Below are 20,713 nucleotides of genomic sequence, written 5' to 3' on the forward strand. Positions count from 1 at the left end.
ATTATATTATTGTTTTTATTTATTATTTTATAATTTTTATTAGTTTTTATAATATGTCACTTTTCTATTTTTTATTATTAAATGAAATTTTGAGATGAGGAATTTAATTCAAATAATTAAAACTTAAATGCAAGCAACTAAAAGTAAAGGCACAAACGTTGCACATAAGTTAAAAACATAAAGATCCAAAATTCAATTAAATTAAATAATTAATATTATTACCAAGGCAAGGTGGTTAACATTTAATTTTATATACATAATTTAAAAGGAAAAATTATTAGATTCAATTAAAATAGTTTAAAAATTTTATTGTAAAAAATGTTAATGATTTCCTAAAAGAAATACACAAAAAAATTTTTTTTAAAAAAAATAATAATAATTATAAATTTCCCATGTGTGTATTGTTGTCCTTTCCTAAATTTAATAATATTATGTGTAAAAAATATTTTTAAATTTATTATTATGATTATTATTTTATTATTATGTTTTATATACATTTGAGTTTATTTAATATTTAAGAAAATGTTTATCAAAATTTAATTAATGTGAGTTGGAAAATCATTAATAATAAGTTTTTTTAAAAAAATTAATTCAAATTATGTTCAGACGCAATTGATAACATTATTAATTATTAAATATTTAAAATAATCTCTTTACTTGAATTGATTGATTGACAGTTAAAATGTTTTGATATTTAAAATGTTTAATGAAAAAAGTAATAAAATTTTAATTAGTAGAATAATTTTATTAAATTATATTATTTATTATCTATATTTGCTAAAAAGTTAGCTAATGGTATTACATTTATTAAATAAAACAGAATTGAAATATAAATTAATGTGTGTGTTATTTTTAATAATATAGTTTAAATATAAAATATATCATCGTACCATTAATAACACTATTCACATAATTTAGTTTTAGGAAGATAGGCAGGTTAATTCATTTTTACATGAATATTATTTTAATAAAAATAATTTTTTATTATATAAATATAGTTATATAGTTTTTTTTTTGTGTTAAATGATACTAAAAAAGGTAAACGAAAACTGACAATTCATTTAAAAAAAAAAGGTTAAGAAGAAGAGATTTAAAAAAAAAAAATCTCTTTTCATATAATATAAAAATATAATGAATCTTACTTAAGCGATACAAAACTATTTATCAGACTAATTTTTTTTAGTATTATTTTATTATTTTATTAACATATAAACATTTGTATTATATTTTGTATATGCTTTAAATTTTTAAATCAGAATTAGTTAATATCAGGTATATTAAATTTAAAGATTTATATTATGCTATCTAGTTTTGATATTTATTTATATTTTAAAAATATTATTTGTTAAAATAAAATATTATAATTAAATATATAAAAAAATTATAAAATAAATATATTTGATTAAAAAAATTAAATTAATTGTTGATTACTCATTTTTTATATTATATAAAAAGTTAAGCATTTAAATTTGACACAAATTTAACTCTTCTGTACATAATATTAATATAATATATAATTATAATTTAATTATTTGATTAATAAAAAAACATTTTTATATCAAATTATTGATAATATAAGATTATGTGTAATTTATATTTTAAATTTAATTTTTGTTTGTATTTGAAAATAAAACTATATTGATATAAATTATACTAAAATTTATATTATTTAATTATTTTTATTAAAAATTTATATATTAAAAACATTTATTAAATAAAAAATTTTATCATCAAAATCATAACTATAAAATTATAAATCAATTTAAAATTATTTAACTATATCTAATATAATATATATTTTTAAAATATACAAAAAAATGAACATTTAATTACATTTTCAATAAAATTAACATAATAATCAAGAGACAAAACTACACTTAAATAAAAATAGTGCAAAATACGTACTTTAAAAAAAATAAACAAATTAACAACTACTGTTCTACGAATCAACGTCAAATACTTGTTTTGATTGATAACAACTAACAAGAAGTACAAAAGGAAATGGATATATTTAATAAAAATATTAAAGTATTTATTTAATATTTAAAAATCTAGTTATATTAATTTAACTGTTAAGCAATATAAAATATTTAATAAAATAAAAATAATTAAAAATATAAACACAAAATAAATAAATAAATTTTTAAAAAATATAATAATAAATTTTAAAAATTTTAAAAAACAAAATGCCAAATAATATTTTTTTAAAAGAGATTTAGTGACTATATGAATGTATTTAAAAACATATCTTAATTAAGCGTTTATTTAATTAATATTAATTATACAAGGACTTATAAAACACTTTGACTATAAATATTTATTGAAATAGATTTTAAAAAGTGTTCAAAATAATTTATACTAAATAATTTATTGAATAAATTTTTAAAATATAGGTTATTTTGATAATACTATTTGAATATGAAAAAATTTCAAAAAAAATTTAAAGAATGATTGATATTTAAAACAAAAAAAAAGAGAGAAAAATGTTATTTAAATGAAACTCATTAAAAATAAAATATCTAAATATGAAAGACTGCAAAAGAAAAAAAAAACAAAAGAAAAAAGTATTTAAGTAAAGAGTTTTGGACCTTTTATTTAAAATATTTATATAATATAAAAATTATTAATTTTTTATTAAACAATATAATAAATTTTTTTTAAAAAATAAATTATAATTTTTAACATATATTTTAATAATTTAATTAATTAATTAATTATATATATATACATAAATGACTTGAAAAGTCAATTACAATTCTCTCGCTAACTTCTGAAGAAAAAAAAACATAAATAAATAGTATATGTTATGGTATCTTAAAAAAAATTTATAAACACCATACCCAAAAATTAATATTAATAAAAAGAGACACATATTAAATTTTAAAAAAATTATTATATATAATTTATTTAAAATTATATTATTGATATTATTTGTTACATTGTCCTATTATATATATATATATTATATATTAAATTTTTATTTTATTTTTCTATTATTTTTTTATTTTTTAGTTTCAAATAACTATAATTCATATTTAAGTTATTTTTATTTATTATAAATAAAAAGAATTATAAAATTATATTAATCTAATAATTAAATATTATTAATAATAAAATTTATAATATAAAAAATATACTAATATAATATTATTATTTTATTTTTTAATTTTAATTTATTTAATTTTAACTTAAATACTCTTTAATTTATTTAAATGTAATAAATATAATAATTTATTATTAAATAAATTTATTATTTAAATATATTTTTAAATATTATTGACTAAATTTTTTCATGTATAATATTTTAAAATTTTTTTATGGGTACTACAAAATTTATCTAAATGAATATTAATAGTTATGTTAGGTGATAAGTTTAACATTAATGATAGTTTTATGTTTAATTTTTGGCATTTCTTATGATACTTTTTAAAATGTATTTAATTATTAACTTAATAATTTTATTAATCCTATTTACTGGCTTTGGCAGTAATGGATATTTTTTGTTTTATCTATTAAAGTAAAAAAAAAAAGTTGCTTTTTCAAACTTTTTATCAAATAGAAATTTAATATTTTTTTTCTTACAACTTTGATAAATGGGTTTTATAATTATTTTTTTTTTACAGTGGTTCTACACCACACTAAGCTATACAAATAAAATGAGGATTGAGATGAAATAATAAAATGAAAATTAACAAGTTATATTATATATTTATACCAAGTTTATATTATGTTTTAAGGTCAGAATGCTTATTAGTAGGACAAATTAAATTTTGAATATGGATTACTTTATCTTTATTTTTGATGAGACCCCTCCTTTTCTTGTTACTTTCTTAAATTTAGATTTTCTAAGTTCTTTGATCCCTGGAATTGTAATATAAGCATTAATTTGTCTTTGGATGTTTAATAACAAAAACATAAAATAAAATTTTAATGGATAACTATAAAGTATAATCACTTTAACCAAATCCTTTTAAGATATCATAACAAAATATTCATATTTGTCAAAAAATATTTCTTATGCGATACATAAATAATAAAATTGTATTATTGATGTAAACTATTTTTGCATTTATATAATTTTGTCTTATTACATTATTGGGTGAATTTAGGATGTATTAAAAAAGGATAATAAAAATAATTTATAATTTTATGTTTTTTAAACTTATTTAATACATTTTAAGTACAGTTTGTCAAAATAAATTATTTTTTAACTTATTTAATAAATTTTATAATCAAACTTATACAATAAAATCTTATATAATAAAAATTTATGAAATAAATACTTAATTAAATTAGATACCTAAATACAAGTTTAATATTAACAATGACATAAAATGATAAAATGTGTTTGCATTCCTTTAATTTTGTATTAGTGTATCATTTACAAAATTTAGAAAATATTAAAGAATTTTTTAACTTATTCTAATAAATTTATTAATATGTCTTGTTAAAATAAAATCTTCAATAATAATATAATTTATGGTAATATAAATAGTTTGACTTTATTAAAATAATATTATTTTTAATAATAATGTATTAAATGTTAATAAAATATTTTATTATACTAAATATTATTATTGAAAATAACTTGCTAGGACTTTTAAAAATATGAATTATGTATGTGAGTTATATTAATCTTTTAATATATATTATTAATTCCTTTTAAAAGTATAACGGATTGGAATACCTTTGTACTTTGAACTTATTTTTAATAAAATATTCATATTTTAAAAAAATTCCTTTTTATTAAAATTTTGTCATTTTTCATATGAAAAAGTTTATTAAATAAGTAGTTAGAATGCATTTTATCAAATAACTTATCAAATGTTCATAAAAATAATTTTATAAATATTTTTATATAATATATTAAAATAATTTTTTAACTAATTTCAATAAATTTCATGATAAAATTTATAATTATATAATTTTTTATGTATGAAGAAATTATTAAAAAAAATGTTTCATTAAACTATTATCTAAATGCATATTTAATTAAAGTAATTACCTAAATTCACTCATAATAATATTTAGATTTGCATAACAAATCTTATTACATGACATGGCAGAATCACCATAAACTGTAATTTTTGTTTTTCTTATCTATATTTTATCAGTGTATAATATTGAAGTTTTCAACTAAAGTTGTTAAAGGGAAATTTTTATCGTTAAATTATTAAACATAATTAGAATACATGTTTAAATTAATCACAACTATATATTTTATATTGAAATATGTACATATCATAAATAAAAATTTATGGTCTAACGAGTAGTGTTTTTTTTTAGGATTTGTTAATCTTAATTTTAATATTTTATTTTAATGGACATTTAAAAGTAATATATCTTAAACTGAAGCACATTTTAAACTTGATCATATGTAAATTTATACCCTTATTTTCATCCCTCACTCTCTACGTGTTTCCTTTGGGAAAAAAGTATATTTTATTAAAATACATTTATATATTAAATTAAAAATATAAAATTATAATCAATAATTTTTTTTATTATTAATTGCTTAAATTTAGTCTTAAAAATTAATTTTTTAAAAGATAAAAACCATATTTAAATTAATAATTTTGCTATTTATTATTAATTACTGAAATTGCGTTACTTATTTTTATTTCAACAGATAATAAATCTTTAAAATATAAATAAATATAAAATTTTAGATAATATATTGATAAATGTTTAAATTAATAAATTTTAATATACATAATAAATAAATAATATAAAAAAATTTAATAGTTAAATTAATTAATGTCACATTGTATAAAAAAAATTATTAAATAGTATAAATATATAAGTTAGTGTGATCAAATCTCTCTATATTTTTAAGTTAAATTATTTTTTCATACTTACTATACTTATATTTTTATCTATTAATTAAGAGTGTATTGAAAAAAATACATTATTAACATTTATTTTGAAATTTTATAAACTGTATTGATTGAACTGCTGGTTACTGGTTACCAGAATTAGGAACAAACAAATGAAGTTGACATAATTCCAACTAATAGACCTATGAATCTTGATAGCCCTCTTGTTAGCTAAAATTTTTCTTGTCTAGTAACAAGTGTCCCTGAACTTTGTGAAGCATTTGAAGGTGTAGTCTTCACCACAAGGTGTTTAAGCTATATTTGATTTCTTAATATGAATTGCAGCAAATAAACATCTTCCAAACTAAGCATGTGAACTTGATGGAGTCTTTTCTGTGGTCCATCTTCAATTGAGCTAGTTTTGGTCATGTTTCTAATGAAAAACTTTGCTGTGAAGGAAGTTTCATAATAAAACAAGAAAAAAGTGAAAATATAACTCTTTTTTGGAAGAATTGTCACCCCACACTAAACAAGCTCTACTTGTTCAACTACCTGAAGAGAATCACTTTCCGCAATTAATTAATTCTGCTTCATGTCAATCTTTCTTAATTATACTTTTGGAGTCACGGAAGGGAGAGATGATAAATATTTGGTTTGATTGTAATTTAGTTTTATTTAATTTAAAATATATGCAATTTTTATTTTTATTTTTTTGTGCCAATTAAATTCTTTTAATCTAACATCTTGTTGAATTATTTAAGGTTTATCAATTGTTAATTAATTTATTTTTACTTATCAACTTTTAAAATATTGTTATATTGTAAATTCATTGTAACCTCTCTAAAAATTTAAAATTTTTGAGTAGAAAAAAAAATTAGTGGGGAGTAAATTTTCATAATTTTAAAAATAGATAAATTTAATTAATTTGGTGAAAAACAAAATAACTAAATTCGTATATAACTCAAAATTAAAGGACAAAAAAAATGAAATTAACAGTAAATATATTTTTAATCAATTTATTGACATGTATCTAAAAGTATATAATAAATAATAATTTTATTAAAATTATAATATTTATGTTATTAAGTGATTTATAATGAAAAGTGATATATAATTTTTTTATTAAGTACTTTTACACATTAATTTTTTAAATTTTAAAAAATTGTATTATATTTAAAAAGTGAATAAAATAATCAATATATCATAAAAAATTAATATATAAAAATTTGTACTAATTTACTATTTTATTTAAATTAAAAATATAAATAATATTATCTTTTCCTTTTAATTCTAACTTCAGTCAAAATAATCTTAATTTGAGAGTTACACGTGGATATAAAACATTTTATTTATACAATAATTTATTTAACATTTTATTTTTTGTCTTTTTTATCATATTATTAATTTATTTTATATTTTGTAAAGGTGGCCTATACTTATCTCTTTAAAAAATTTAAATTGTCATCAACACGTTAATCTTTAGTCTTCAAGTAGCATTTTCTTACTGTTGTTACTTGATTAGGAAAAGCTGAAAAAGAAAATGATTTAGAAATTCTCACAATTAATTTCCGAAAATGGGAAAATCCTCTTATGGGAAAGGGAAAAAAATAACAAATTTACTAGAAAGTAACAAATGTAACAGGTTCATTATATCTTTCTCCCTTAGAGGAAAGTGTCTATACAATCTCAAGTTACAGTAATAATTGAACCAAAGAATTATTGGAAGAAAGTGTTGTGCATCCTTCCTTTTTCACTGCTCACGCTTCCACCGAAGAAGTTGCCCTCCACGCTCTCGGTCGGTGCTACTGACTGCCATGTGTTCAATTTTAATTGGATACACAGTTTGAACATCGCTGAGATGTCGGTTCCTAACGCCTCTCTCAATCTTTTTCTCTCTCTTCCTAATCTTTATGAAAAATTAAAAATTAAAAATCCCACAAAACAGGAGCAACATTCCTTATCTTGATAAGAAAGAAAAACAAAAAAGCAACAAAGAACATGACTTAACCGGAGCAAGATGCTTAAGCGTGACTTTAGTTAGCAGCTAAATTAACGTTTTCCTTAATTAAATAGTAAAAAATAAGGATAATTAAAAACTTACCAATGCTAAGAGTGAAATCCACGTAGCCGTTACGGTGAAGGAAGGACCAACGAAAACCAGCCAGTAACGCTACGCCTCCTCACACCAAAGTAATCCATGCCGTTGCTACACCCGTCACTCCAAAGCCTCTCTCAATGCTTTCTCAGCTCACCGCGTGGCGTTCACGAACCAAACGGCGCCGTTTCCAACAATTGATCTTTATTGCTGTGCCCCGTTAGATCAACGGGTGAGAAAAACCGAAACCCAAAAGGGCGTTCCAATTTCACGTTCTCATTCTCGTTGCACAATTTCTCATTCTTTGATCGAAGAGTTTCTCGTGTGCGCCACCACCCGTCGCCATCACCTTCTTCGTGCGCTAATCGATTCTCACGTTTCAGGTGGTGATGATGGGACTCAAAATTCTGTAGAAAGCTGTTCATCAAGCATTCATAAAATAAGAACACGAAGCCTTTTGTTTTTACTGATATCGGTGGTTGAGGGTGGATTTTTGCGAGACCAACGAATTTAGGGTTTCTTTTTTTTTTTTGCATTTTCCGATGACGTATTACGATAATGACGGTGGTCGTCGGAGAGGGGAGGTGGTGCCGGACCTCACCTTCACAATCCAAGATGATGATAAAAATGGGGATTATATTAAATTGAGGGCCAGCATCGACGATGGTCCTCCGCCGGTTACGGCGGAGGAGTCTCCTACGCCAGCGAAAAGAGCCGCTTTGTGGTATTGGGTTAAATTGGTGCTCTTATTTTTATGCCTGGGGTTCTTAGCTGTTATTGTGCTCGTGTGGGTCGGTCCCTATCTCATAGACAAGGTTTGTGTTTTTGCCCGTTGCTGTTATTGGATTTGTGTTTTGGGGTTTGTGTTTTCCTTGTCAAGTTTCGATTTTGAGAATGAAAACGGTTCACTGAATTGTTTTTTTTGTTGCCTCTAACATGAAACTTACATTAAAAATTCCTTCCACAATGTATTGGTTTTTTCCTGTTTGTGTGCATTATAATTTTCAGTCATCTATCTCATGGATACTATGATTCTTTTATTTTCAGGAGGTTATCCCAATAATTAATTGGGAGACAAGGACTTTTAGTACTCCGGTGCTAACGGTGTTGGTGTTTGCTTCTGTGGCACTATTCCCAACCATACTTTTGCCATCTACACCCTCCATGTGGTTGGCCGGAATGACATTTGGTTATGGCATAGGGTTCTTGCTAATTATATCTGCAGCAGCTATTGGTGTATCACTTCCTTTTATCATTGGCTCAATCTTCTTCCACCATAAAATTGAAGTACATGCCTTGTCTTAAATCTGGGTTGGTTTATAGTTTTTGTTTGCTGGTGTTTGCCTCACTTTACTAATATGGATCCAACTTTTGGTGAGTTTATGCAGGCGTGGTTGGATAAGTACCCAAAGAAAGCTTCTATTCTTAGATCTGCTGGGGGAGGGAGCTGGTTTCATCAGTTTCGGGCAGTTGCCTTAATCAGGATTTCCCCATTTCCTTACATGATCTACAACTACGTAGCTGTGGCAACAAATGTTAAGTATGGGCCTTACATAGTTGGTTCCTTGGTTGGAATGGTGCCAGAAGTATTCGTTGCAATCTACACGTAGGGTTTCTCTCTCTCTGTCTATGCACTCTTTTTTCTTATACTGGGAAGTTCTGTGTTTTAACTGGTTATTTAAATGCTTAGGTAGGTTATTTCTTGAATTTCTAATATTTGCATTTGAAATTTGTCATCTGTACTTAATGGGTGAGATGATCACTTTTTGCTCACTTTTGGATGTCCATCTCATTCTGTTGATCTGGGTTGTGTAATTGACTTGAATAACTCTGGCTCCAGCATGAGTATGTTTAGCAGAATATGATTAATTAAAGAAAAGACCATTATTTACTTAGTGCTCTTGTCTGGATAAAACTACTTCAGTTAGATGTTATTGTTTTGAGTTTTTAATAACCATTTAAGAGTCCTGCAAACTCCTCATCATGATTTACCATGTTTTCTTGCTCCCCTTTATAGCATTTTGTTGCTTTCATGATTATTCATCATGAAATAGATCTAAAAATGATTTGGTAAACTGACGAATCTTCAATATATTGGTAAATGCCAGACGTGCCTTCAAAATTTATTTCCATTTTGGCTAGGTGGGAGATTGCTTGTGTTTTGTGATTTTAATTTCTGATTGTATTTAATAGTATAATTTCTTTATGTATGTATCCAACCAAACTCAAGGATTTGTTAATGATCATTGAAGTTTGTTGATTTTTTGCTTTCTCTTTGACCACTCAAGTGCAGTTTTCAATACGTGACTCTTGACCCCACATTCTGATCTTCCTTGAATATGACCATGAGAATGTATTAGGTTTAACAAATTTGGTAGGTTATATATGAAGTGGATTATTGGTATTTGGGGAGCAATTGAATGTTTAGTTCTTACGGTTTCTCTCCTCCTTTAGATCTTAATTAGGAATACTATCTATCATGTGGGCTTATGTATTACAACCTGTATATTGATTTTATACAGAGGTAAGAGATTGATCTCTTTCTGTGCATGGCATGTGTAGCTTCTTTAAATAGCTCAGTTTACTGGCTTTTTGAATGCTAAATGGTTATGGTTACCTATTTGTGGTGCTAATTAATACAAAGTGCTTGATTGCTTACCTAATGAAACTCTGAATTCCAACCAGTTTTGCAACATATAGATTGTTTGATTCTCAGTAGCCAAATACTTAAGCTATATTCAATGAGGGTTGATTCAACTGTAGAATAGGATTCAATAATATTGACAAAAAGATATGGGGCTACGGATTGATTCCTACCTGTGGTTTTCCATTGATAAGTCATCTCACGTATCACTGTAGGCCTTTATTGAGGCTTTTAGCTTGTTTGACCTTAAAATAAGGTCAACTCCTTTCCTAAACTCTTTCCCACGGTTAAAAACCTTGTGTTCTTAATATTTTTTGCTTTGAGAATGGATGTTTACTTGATCAGCGATAACACTATTGCTGTCTATTCAATTTTGGACAGTCTATTCTTCCTCTTTAGTTCCTCTGTTTCTTTTTTCCTGAAAATTTACCTTTCAATGCTGTGGTTTAATCTATTTCCAGTAAAAGCATTTTATCTAATAATAGTGATGAGATGATTTTGCCATTAGTTAGTCCTGTTTTTTAATATTTGCATTTTGACATGCATTTTTATGTTACCCCTGTAGTCCACTATTTCAAGTTAGTCCTGTTTATCTGGACCGACTTGATTCTTGAACTCACTTTCTCATTGGCTATTGCTTCAGGGGAATTTTGATTCGGACATTGGCTGATGCTTCACACGAAAAACATTCTCTATCTGCCCAGCAAATTATTCTCAATGTTGCTGGCTTCTGCTTAACTGTGGCGACAACCATCTTAATCACTGCATATGCTAGAAGACGGCTCGACGAGTTACAAAGGGAGGAGGAGCCATTGTTGCAGTAGTCACAACTAGTTTCAGTCCTGGCTTTGTTGTTTCCTGTATGAAGGGTTACTACTATTTCATACTCTGACAATTGGTGCACATTGCACTGCTGGGAAGAAGGGGGGGGGGGGGGTTATGGAGCAATTTCATCCATTAGAAGAGTTGACCGTCAAATGTATTATAACTGGAAGGGTTGACCAAATGACATTGGAGGAGCAAGCTAACATGACCAACACCGTTTTAGTTCAACGTTTCCATACCTTGTTCCTTTTTTTACTGCTTCCATCTCATTTGTCATTGTATATGAATGAAATCCCCGATCTATAGCATTGATTTGGACATGGCAAGGTTCGTTTGTGTAAATGAAATGCATCAGGCAAAGGAGAGAGAAATCTATCTTTGCTATCACTGGATGTTAGTTAACTTGCTATATACGTTCAATTTGTTTACACGCCACAGGAATTATGTTTTTTCTTCATTTATTTATCTCATTATCAGTTTAGCATTCAAGACGGAATTCGTAGAGCTACTAACACAAAGAAGGATGGTAACGAGGAACGACCCCCGGGTAATTCCTCTCTTCAATATCTGAGTTCAAAGACTGGAGTGGCATAAAATTAATTTGAATTAAATTTAATTATATGAATTGGATTTTAAATTAATTATAAAATTGGTTTAAAATTGATTTTAGTAAAATTTGGAATAAATATCTGGCATGTAATGTTTATTCCAAACATGATGTTGTCAGGAAGGGAAAGATTTTATTTAGTGAGCGTGTAAGTGTGGGACACATCTGTGGATATGGTGGAGGGGCCCCATCAGGGTGCCTGTGGGTGGCCGGGGACCAAGAGAACGACGGGACGGAAATGGTAAGACTTTCTTTGGACGGAGGGATGAATATGAGATTTTTTTAAAAGAAATAAAAATATTAGAAATAGAATAAAAATAATATAAAAAGTATTTGGATGAATAAAATAAAGAGAGACGAAATAAATAGAGGAGAAATGATTTGCACTGGACTGAAGAAGAAAGCTTTAATGACATTTATACTTAAAACCTTTTAAATAAATTACAAGATGCAATTTTAATAATTATATTTAAAACTAATTTTACTTTGATAAAGTTTAAGAACATAAATAATTAATTATATAAAATTCACTATTTTACTTATTTGATTTTTTAAAGATATTTAAAAATTGGGTTTTAAAAGGAAAATTAAGAGGGTAAATTTCTTGTTTTTAATATATTCTTTAATTTAACACTTTCATAAAATAATTTTTTTTAAAATTTCTTAATATTTTATTTATCTTATAAATATTATAGAATCATCTTAATTTAAAATAAAAAGGACTAAACAAATAATAGATCGACACCTTAGTACTAATTGTGTCAAGTAGTAGTTAGGCAGGAGAATATATACACCTTTTTAAAATTCAATACTTTTAATATATTTTACTGATCTGATGAAACATGTGATAAATTTTTAGTTAATTATATCAACACTAAAAATGTTAAGTTTTTTAAAATCTAATAATTAAAATAATATTTTAAAATAACTATAATTAAAATTTCATAAAAATATAGACAAAAATATTTAAATATTTTTAATACATACCAAAAATATACAATAAAAATTGATAAAGAATAATAACTATTAAAATGATATTTAATATTATTAAAAATAAATTATATGATTTTTATAAAAGATTATATATAAGTTTTTATTATATACAATACTAAAATGAAGAACAACATATTGCAATTGGATGGAACGGGCAACGCAAATATGAGCAGACGCCGAAATTGCAGAGGGGTCTCGCCGCCCGAAACATATCCCAAATCTTTAATCTAATCCCAAATGTAATGTCACCCCATCATAGACAAACACAATGAAATTCTCCATCTTCCATTCGTCTCTCGTGGATAAAATACTCAAAGTGTCACCCACTTTTTTCTCTTCTATTTTCAAGCACCCATAACCATTAATAGATCCTATAAACCATCCATTCTAAATTCAAATTTTGGATTCATACTCACTCGTTACGCGCACTCACACTTTGTGCTTGCAGTCACTCACAAATTTCAGGTCCCGTCGCAATAAAACAATAAATTGAAAAATGAATAAAGAGACAAAAAAGCTGCTCGGGCTCTTCGCTTTGTTTCCTGCTGCCAACATCCAAAGTCAAGAATGGTACCTTCCTCTTCACGACGCACAATAAACATTTCCTTTTTTTAAAAACAATAATTGAATTTAAATAATAAAACATTTCCATTTAAATTAAAACCCCTCAAAACTAAACCCGACTCGCTGCTCCTTACTCAGTACTGACTCGGCACTGGTAGTAGTACGGCAGAAACAGATTCTTCACTGTTCGGGTTAGATTCGGAGCTCCATAACTATAACCCGCATTATAACTCACTTCACCTACTAACTGGCACCGTAGTGAAATAGAGATAGAGAGAGAGAGAGAGAATGACAATGACGATGATGATGGAGGAAGACGAAGACGCAGAAATAGAGCACGTGTTTGTTGCTCATGAAATTGATCTGGATTACGAGTTTGATGCAGCTCGGTTCTTCGATTTCACTCGACCAGAGACTCTTGCGGAAGCTCACCAAGCCGAACTTTGGTTTCAAAATGCTCCTAGCTATCCTCCTTCTCGTTAGTTTTATTGTCTTTTTAATTTTTTGGTTTTGTAAATAAACTATTTATATTAAGCGTTTTATTTCTTCATTCTTCCTTCACAACATTATGCAAAATTTGTTGTTATTTTTATTATTTTTCTCATTTGTTTTCTTGTTCATAGGTCTAGCAGCTTTCTGTTATGCAATTTGTTTTTTGGATTATTATTATTATTATTATTATTATTGCTGAAGTTACACAAATTGTGCTGTTGTTTCTCCGCTTCAGCTTTTGTGAGAAAGCTAGTGGTGAGAGAGGATTTGCTCTTGGACAATGTTAGCGACTCGTCAAAATCCGAAAATCTGGAGTGCACGATTGATGTGGATGATGAAAAATCTAGTGTTCCTTTAGGGACGGGATTTTCGTACACAACTCTTCACACTAATGGTATCGTTCATTCCCTTGTTCTGTTGAGTTTTTCTATTACGCTGCAACTCTCATTGTCACTGTAGTACACTAAAACGATGTATCGGTCTATCAACATGCTATCTTATATATTTGTATATTCTATTTGTCTTGCCACTGCTTCCACTTGTCCGAATTCTTGATTGTTACTTACAGTTACACCTTAGAAAACCTGATTGATCTGTGATGGCTTGTTATATTATATAGGTTATGTAATGTAACGTTCTATTTGTTTTTTGCTTTTGTTAAAAAATGAATTGAAATTTGGAATCTTTTTTCTGGCCCTAGTGTCTTCTGTATGTACATCTGCCCTCTGTAGGGTCCCTCTGTTGGTAATCATGCGGACCTTGATGGGGCTGTGCATTGCGATGTTTCCATATTTTTAACTGATAGTTGAAGTTGATCCAATGAAAATTTATGTTCGTTGATAGTGGATATGGTTTCACCGCCCACTACTTAATGGAGAGAAGAATGTACCACCCTGAATTTACAAGCCTTGCTGTAATTTGTAAATTATTCTGCTCAAAGGTTTCATTCTGGCTCTTCCCAAATAACTGCAACTGTGACCTGTACACAGTACAAATGTCTATTCCTCTGGAAGCAATAAGTTGAAAACCTTGTTACGTAATGGGCTTATATCATAATACAGTTGTCCTGTATCCAAGCTTTCTGTATGTGATGCAAACTTTGAAAAGTTCAGAAACACTTTCAGTATTGTTTTACAGTGATAGTTAGAAAGTTCGTCGCTCATGACTTGTTGGTGATGGCTTCTTCTTTCTAATTGTTAGGTTCCAAAGCACTTGGTGGAGATATCTCTAGCTTGTTGGCTGGAATTCTGCAAAACGATGGTGCAAGGCCACTGCAAATACCTACAGGTAACAATATGATACCGTGATCCAGATGGTAATCTGAGGACAGTAAAATTTTTTTGTGGCTTACCATCTTGTAATGCTTATGTGAATCAAAGTATTAATTGATTTACAATCTGAGATGCTCATAATATTATTTTAAATGTGATCTGCATTTATGTTGCAATTGTCACTTGGCTGTGGTAATTTTTGGTATAAACTGCAGTTTCATTTTTACCAAGGATTGACTTTCCCAAAATCTTTAGATGGAGACAATGTATGATCCCATTTTACCTCGTGCTGAAATGTGATTTAGTTATGAAGAATGATAGTAGCAGGGCTCAAATTCCTCTGCCCACTTAGTCATTGGGGCTCTAAAAACTGTTAATAACTAACTCTCCCATAAAATGAAGCAGTTAGGTGGAAGCACTTGAGTGGTTTCATATTTTTAACACATTATTTTATGCTCTGCTTCTGTTATATGTAACTCGCTTATTTTCTCTATCTATCTGCCTCTATCCTCTTCTCTCTGCCTCAATTGTATTTTTCTGTCAGCTTGACATGTATTTGTGTTCCTTTTTTAGGACTTAACTTTGGTAATGAGATACTTGGTGACGGTTTGAATTCTAAGGCTAAATCTTCTCTTCCAAAGAGTTCAACATTAATGCAACCAACAGCCAGTCAATTGGCCAAGCAAAATCGTTGTGCTAAATATGTTGGTTCAAGGTGGTGATTAGAATAAATTATTATTTTTCATGATTAAAGAGTCATCGATTCTTTTTTGCGGGATGGGGAATGTATTGACATTGTGAATTGCCATTTATTTTGAAATGTACCATTTCATTGCATTCTCATTGCATTTGAAATGTGCCAACTAACATGGGTGGTGTTTTGTAATTTTTATTCTATCTGAAGTCATACTTTTTTATAAATACGGCTATAGGAGTGTTTCTGTATTTATTCCTTTGGTTTTTTTCTGGTTCTGAAAAAAACTCGCATAGCCTTATATTTACAAGTCTTTCATTCTCAGATTTCAGAAGCTACTGAAGCTACTAACTCAGAATGAAAGGAGTTTATCTATCTCTTCCGGGGTAGAAAGTCAAGCTGCCAAGCGTCAAAAATTAGAGGGTGGTCTCTTGTGCAAGGTCTGCAAGTTGTTTCATTCTTTCTTCTCTGATTTTTTTAAACTTGATGATAGTGCAAGGTCTCTTGTGCCTGAAGCTCTTCGATAGATACCGGAGTTTGATCATAAAATTTACTATTTAATGCCGTGAAATTTATGCAGTTCCTAGTAAGTTGCACATGATTCATCTTGTAAAATTTCTCCTAGCACTGTGTTATATTTATGTACATCAAAATTTCTTAGGAACTTTTTATCAAAAAAAAAAAAAAAAACTCTTAGGAACTATATGAGAGTAGTTGATATTTTTCATGGGTAACACTGAAATGCATTAGCAGAATTACATTTGGTTTCAATGTTTGGGTGGTAGCATGGAAATACTTGAAACATGGACCAGAAATTTAAATTGCTCTTAAGTAATATTGACATCACATTTATTTTGGACAGTATTTGAAATGTTCCTCATTATATCTTCTCCGTGACAGGTTACTGATGTGAAGCAGCAAACCAATTTTGTCCATAAAAAATCAATGAGGGTATGAATCCTAATGCAGAATGCTTGAATCTTCCCTTGGTAAGAGTAGATAATACAAAAATTGTCAAGTACCCTCTTCATTTGAATTGCACGGTACTCATATTATTGTCTTTCATGTGTTATTCCTCATTTGATTTTGCAGAAAAAAAGTCATAAAATTCATTTTGTTTTCATCATATGACACTTGTTGAGGGGGAATTCATTAAAGGTTAAGGGTATCCACTTTTTAAGTACCTAAACTGTAAATGGGAAGAGCAAAATTGTTTCATATCTTTAAGGGATAGGGTCTTGTTTCTTGAAGGGAAGTAAAGAGGTTCACATGATGCACTCCATACATTTGTATTTCTTGCAGGCTGTCACCATTGAACAAAACTCTGCATGTTCCAAGCTGAAGCTAACTATTCCTAGAGAGCCTGACCTTAAAACAGCACATAGGGCTCAAAGGATAAGGTTTGTGATTGTGGAGGTGTAGTGTTCACTGATATTTTGATGTAGAGTTTTCTTAAGATAATAGACATAGAGTAATCTTGGTGCTTTGCAGACCAAAAAATGTTGGAGAGGCAGAGCACATGACAGTTGATGCTCCCAGATTCAAAGCCCGCCCATTAAATAGAAAAGTTAGTATTTGTAGATGTAGTTGCTTTTGTTTGGTTAATGTTGGTACATCATTGCCATCCTCTCTTCTAAATTATGTTCACAATCTAGATTCTTGACGCTCCTTCATTGCTACCTCCCAAAAGGAGCACTCCACGGTTGCCTGAATTTCAGGTAATCTCAAATTTCAATTCTTTCTTTCTCTGTTCATCCAGGCTTATCACCATTCCATTATTATAAAAGAAAAAGAACTTAACTAGCAATTAATCAGGAAACAATTTATTTCTGTTTTACATATTTTGAAGTTCTGGTTTTCTATATCTACATCTCAGGAATTTCACCTGAAGACTTTGGAGAGGGCCATGCAACACACATCTGCTACATCATCTTCACTTCACTGCAATGATCCTGATAAGGTTAACTTAATTTTGTTCATTCAATTTTAAATATTAACTTTGGTTATTTGATTATGTATTTTTCTATGATTGATTTGCATGTTCTTGTTTTATTTTCCTGTTACACGATATATATGATTAGTGTTTCAGAAATCAAAGTTATCTGATTGCAGGGTCAGGACAAAAATTCTGCTGTTTCTGCTCTAGATAATAGAATTAAGGATTCAAGAAGGTAACAAATGCAATGATAAATCTTCATTCTAACTTTGACTGTTCATGAAAGTTGAAACAATGGTGCTAACTGTAAAATAATGTCTCTGTCCATAGACCTACTGCCATGGGTGCACCAACAAAAGGTGGATTGGGTGTTAGTCATATTTTTAAAGCTCGGCCTCTTAATAAGAAGGTAATGAAAAATCAATAATAAAATTTGATAAGATGCATGGAATAACCTGCTAACCAAGATAAACTATGATGAGCCTGAATTATATTTTCCGACAGTGGGTGAGTTATAATTTCAAACTTTCTCCATTTAAATTAGTTTATGCAATCTTTTATACTTCAATGAAAACATGTAACAAAACTTGCCTGGAGATTAGTGTCTTTATACCATGAAACTTTTCGTAATTATCTCATCCGTACTAGTATAACAGACAATCACACACACACAAACAACATATATCACTGTCAAACTGATTTATTATAGAATGGTGTCATTTTCTATACAAATTCAACATGAGTAACATGTAGAAAACAATTATTCTGGGGTTATCTTGCTAGAATATAAATTTTGGTTTGTATATAAATTACTAACACTAACTTCCTTTCTCAAACTTTGTATCTAGATTTCAGTATTTGTTATGATATAAGATCACAATTTTAGATGGAATTTTGAAAATGATAAAGCAACATACTTTTACTGGCCAGTGTTAGTTAAGAAGTTGCAAGTGAAAAATACTATAATTTTTTGGGATTCAATAGTATCTTCAATGTCACTTGTCATTCTTTGATATTTTTTACTTCTTATTTTCTTTCAAAAACAATATTGTAAATAAGTCTTTTGAAGAAAAGGAATTTTTTCGATCTAGGATTTACATGAAATTATTTCAGAAATAAAGTATCAAGAAAACTTTCCTGTGGAACTCAATTTTGTACACAACACTATAGTCAAAGTTAAAATTGTGAATGGAAGAATAATGTATTGTTCGGTAACTCTAATTAGTGTATCTTATTTATTTATTAGTGTAACTCTAATTTTGTACCAGAGTTGTCTGACTTCTGAAAGGTATCCTAAAGTCTGAAGTTCTGATTATTCATGTTACCCCTTTAGCATGTAATTTTGTATTAGCATTGCCATTCATTTCCCTGTTTTTTTATTTCATCTGCTGTACCTGTATTACAACTCCCAAATGTCTGAATACAGACACTACGAAGTAAAGAAGATGTTGTTTTCCAGAACAGCAAACGGGAAACAGCAGTCCCAGTGGTGAGTCGTAGTGTTTCATTGATTTTCTCTTCCCATGATATTTTTTGGGTATAAAATTTTATTGATATTGCACCTTGCTTCTATTCATACAGGAATTTGATTTACAGGCTGAAAAGGGGGTTCAGCCAAACCCGCCAATTGAACTCTTTGGCAAGGTGATTTTTTTTTTTAATTTATTTTGTGGGCTACCTTTTTCCTTGAAACAATTTAATTTTTTGCATTATGACTTGGTCGCTTGAATTTTCAACTGGCATTGCTACTTACTATAAATATATTTACTTTCCACGATTCTTAATATTTCTACTTTCTTGAAATGTTAGCTGTCTCTGACATCTGAAGGCCAGGCAAATAATGGATTTAATTTTAGACTGCCTCAGCATGCCGGGATGTGTAGAAAGGTTTACTCTCTATAATTTTCATTTTAATAAATTGCCCTCTAATTTGAATTACATGAAATTATTTTCGATTATTTTTCCTCTTAGCATTGTATTGAGTTATTTGTTTCTTGGTGCAAGGACTCAAAAGAAAATATATTAAATTCTTTTCGTCCGGACCAAGAGGTAACATATTAAGCATAGAAGTGTCTGAAGAACACAGCTTCTGTGGGCCTATGCTTTTCATTTTTTTTTTAAATTTCAAAAATTGAAAGTTATGTTTCTATTTTTTAGTGATTCATCATTAATGATAAATTTCAACATCTAGCTGACACACGATGCAGGAAAAGGCTTTTACGTTTGGGGAAAATCAAAATCCTCGTGGGAATGGCAGTTACATCAGTCTGATGAGTGCAAGGAGGTATACTCAATTGACGCTGTGCATGTTTTATACATTTTATGGGTTAAATCACCCCGAAGCAATAATTGATTGTTTATATATATACGGTCTTCCGACTGAAATTATCCAGGAGCTTGGGAATTCGGTGACAAAGAGGAAAAATGTGCAACTGGCTTTGGTATGGGCATAAGGCTTGAACTTTTACTGCTGACATGAAGATTGACAGTACATAGATGAATCTGACAGTCACCTAACTCTGCCGACGATAGGTGTTTTTTATACTGTACACCGAATCCTAGATTTTTTTTTTTTAAGAAATCAACATGATAGGTGCATAGCTTGTATCTTCTGTAACTGGACCTGATCATAATCCAAAGAAAAATATCATTACAGGCGAGTGCTTATCCTAATTGCTCATTTCGTATCATTAGTGCCTGTACGTATGACTCCACAAAATGTGAGGAGATATTTTTCAATTGTGCTGGATCGAAGGTTTGGGTGCTATCCAATCAG

At 28.1% G+C, this 20,713-nt stretch overlaps 2 protein-coding genes across 7 annotated transcripts; both read left to right on the plus strand.

Moving 5' to 3' along the window:
- The first annotated feature begins 8,010 nt into the window (after positions 1-8,010).
- Positions 8,011-11,710, plus strand: LOC113849116 (transmembrane protein 64-like). The gene is made up of 5 exons (XM_027478755.1): positions 8,011-8,143; positions 8,295-8,726; positions 8,959-9,198; positions 9,300-9,517; positions 11,199-11,710. The coding sequence occupies exons 2-5, from the start codon at positions 8,454-8,456 to the stop codon at positions 11,377-11,379; spliced, it is 912 nt and encodes a 303-aa protein (XP_027334556.1). The 5' UTR covers positions 8,011-8,143; positions 8,295-8,453; the 3' UTR covers positions 11,380-11,710.
- Positions 11,711-13,848: 2,138 nt separating this feature from the next.
- Positions 13,849-20,616, plus strand: LOC113849115 (protein TPX2-like). 6 transcript variants are annotated; one of them, XM_027478750.1, is made up of 18 exons: positions 13,849-14,022; positions 14,272-14,430; positions 15,237-15,323; positions 15,881-16,022; positions 16,327-16,441; positions 16,902-16,952; positions 17,304-17,401; positions 17,493-17,568; positions 17,657-17,719; positions 17,878-17,961; positions 18,114-18,172; positions 18,268-18,346; positions 19,364-19,426; positions 19,519-19,581; positions 19,747-19,824; positions 19,942-19,986; positions 20,145-20,221; positions 20,331-20,616. In XM_027478750.1, the coding sequence occupies exons 1-18, from the start codon at positions 13,851-13,853 to the stop codon at positions 20,347-20,349; spliced, it is 1,530 nt and encodes a 509-aa protein (XP_027334551.1). In that variant the 5' UTR covers positions 13,849-13,850; the 3' UTR covers positions 20,350-20,616. The 6 variants fall into 6 exon arrangements, 4 of the variants coding, with proteins under 4 accessions (XP_027334551.1, XP_027334552.1, XP_027334554.1 ...); XM_027478751.1 differs by lacking the exon at positions 19,942-19,986; XM_027478753.1 differs by lacking the exons at positions 19,747-19,824; positions 19,942-19,986.
- The last annotated feature ends 97 nt before the right edge of the window (positions 20,617-20,713 follow it).

This window comes from Abrus precatorius, unplaced genomic scaffold (assembly GCF_003935025.1).
Source record: "Abrus precatorius isolate BTA unplaced genomic scaffold, Abrus_2018 Scaffold9, whole genome shotgun sequence".
Taxonomy (NCBI): Eukaryota; Viridiplantae; Streptophyta; class Magnoliopsida; order Fabales; family Fabaceae; genus Abrus; species Abrus precatorius.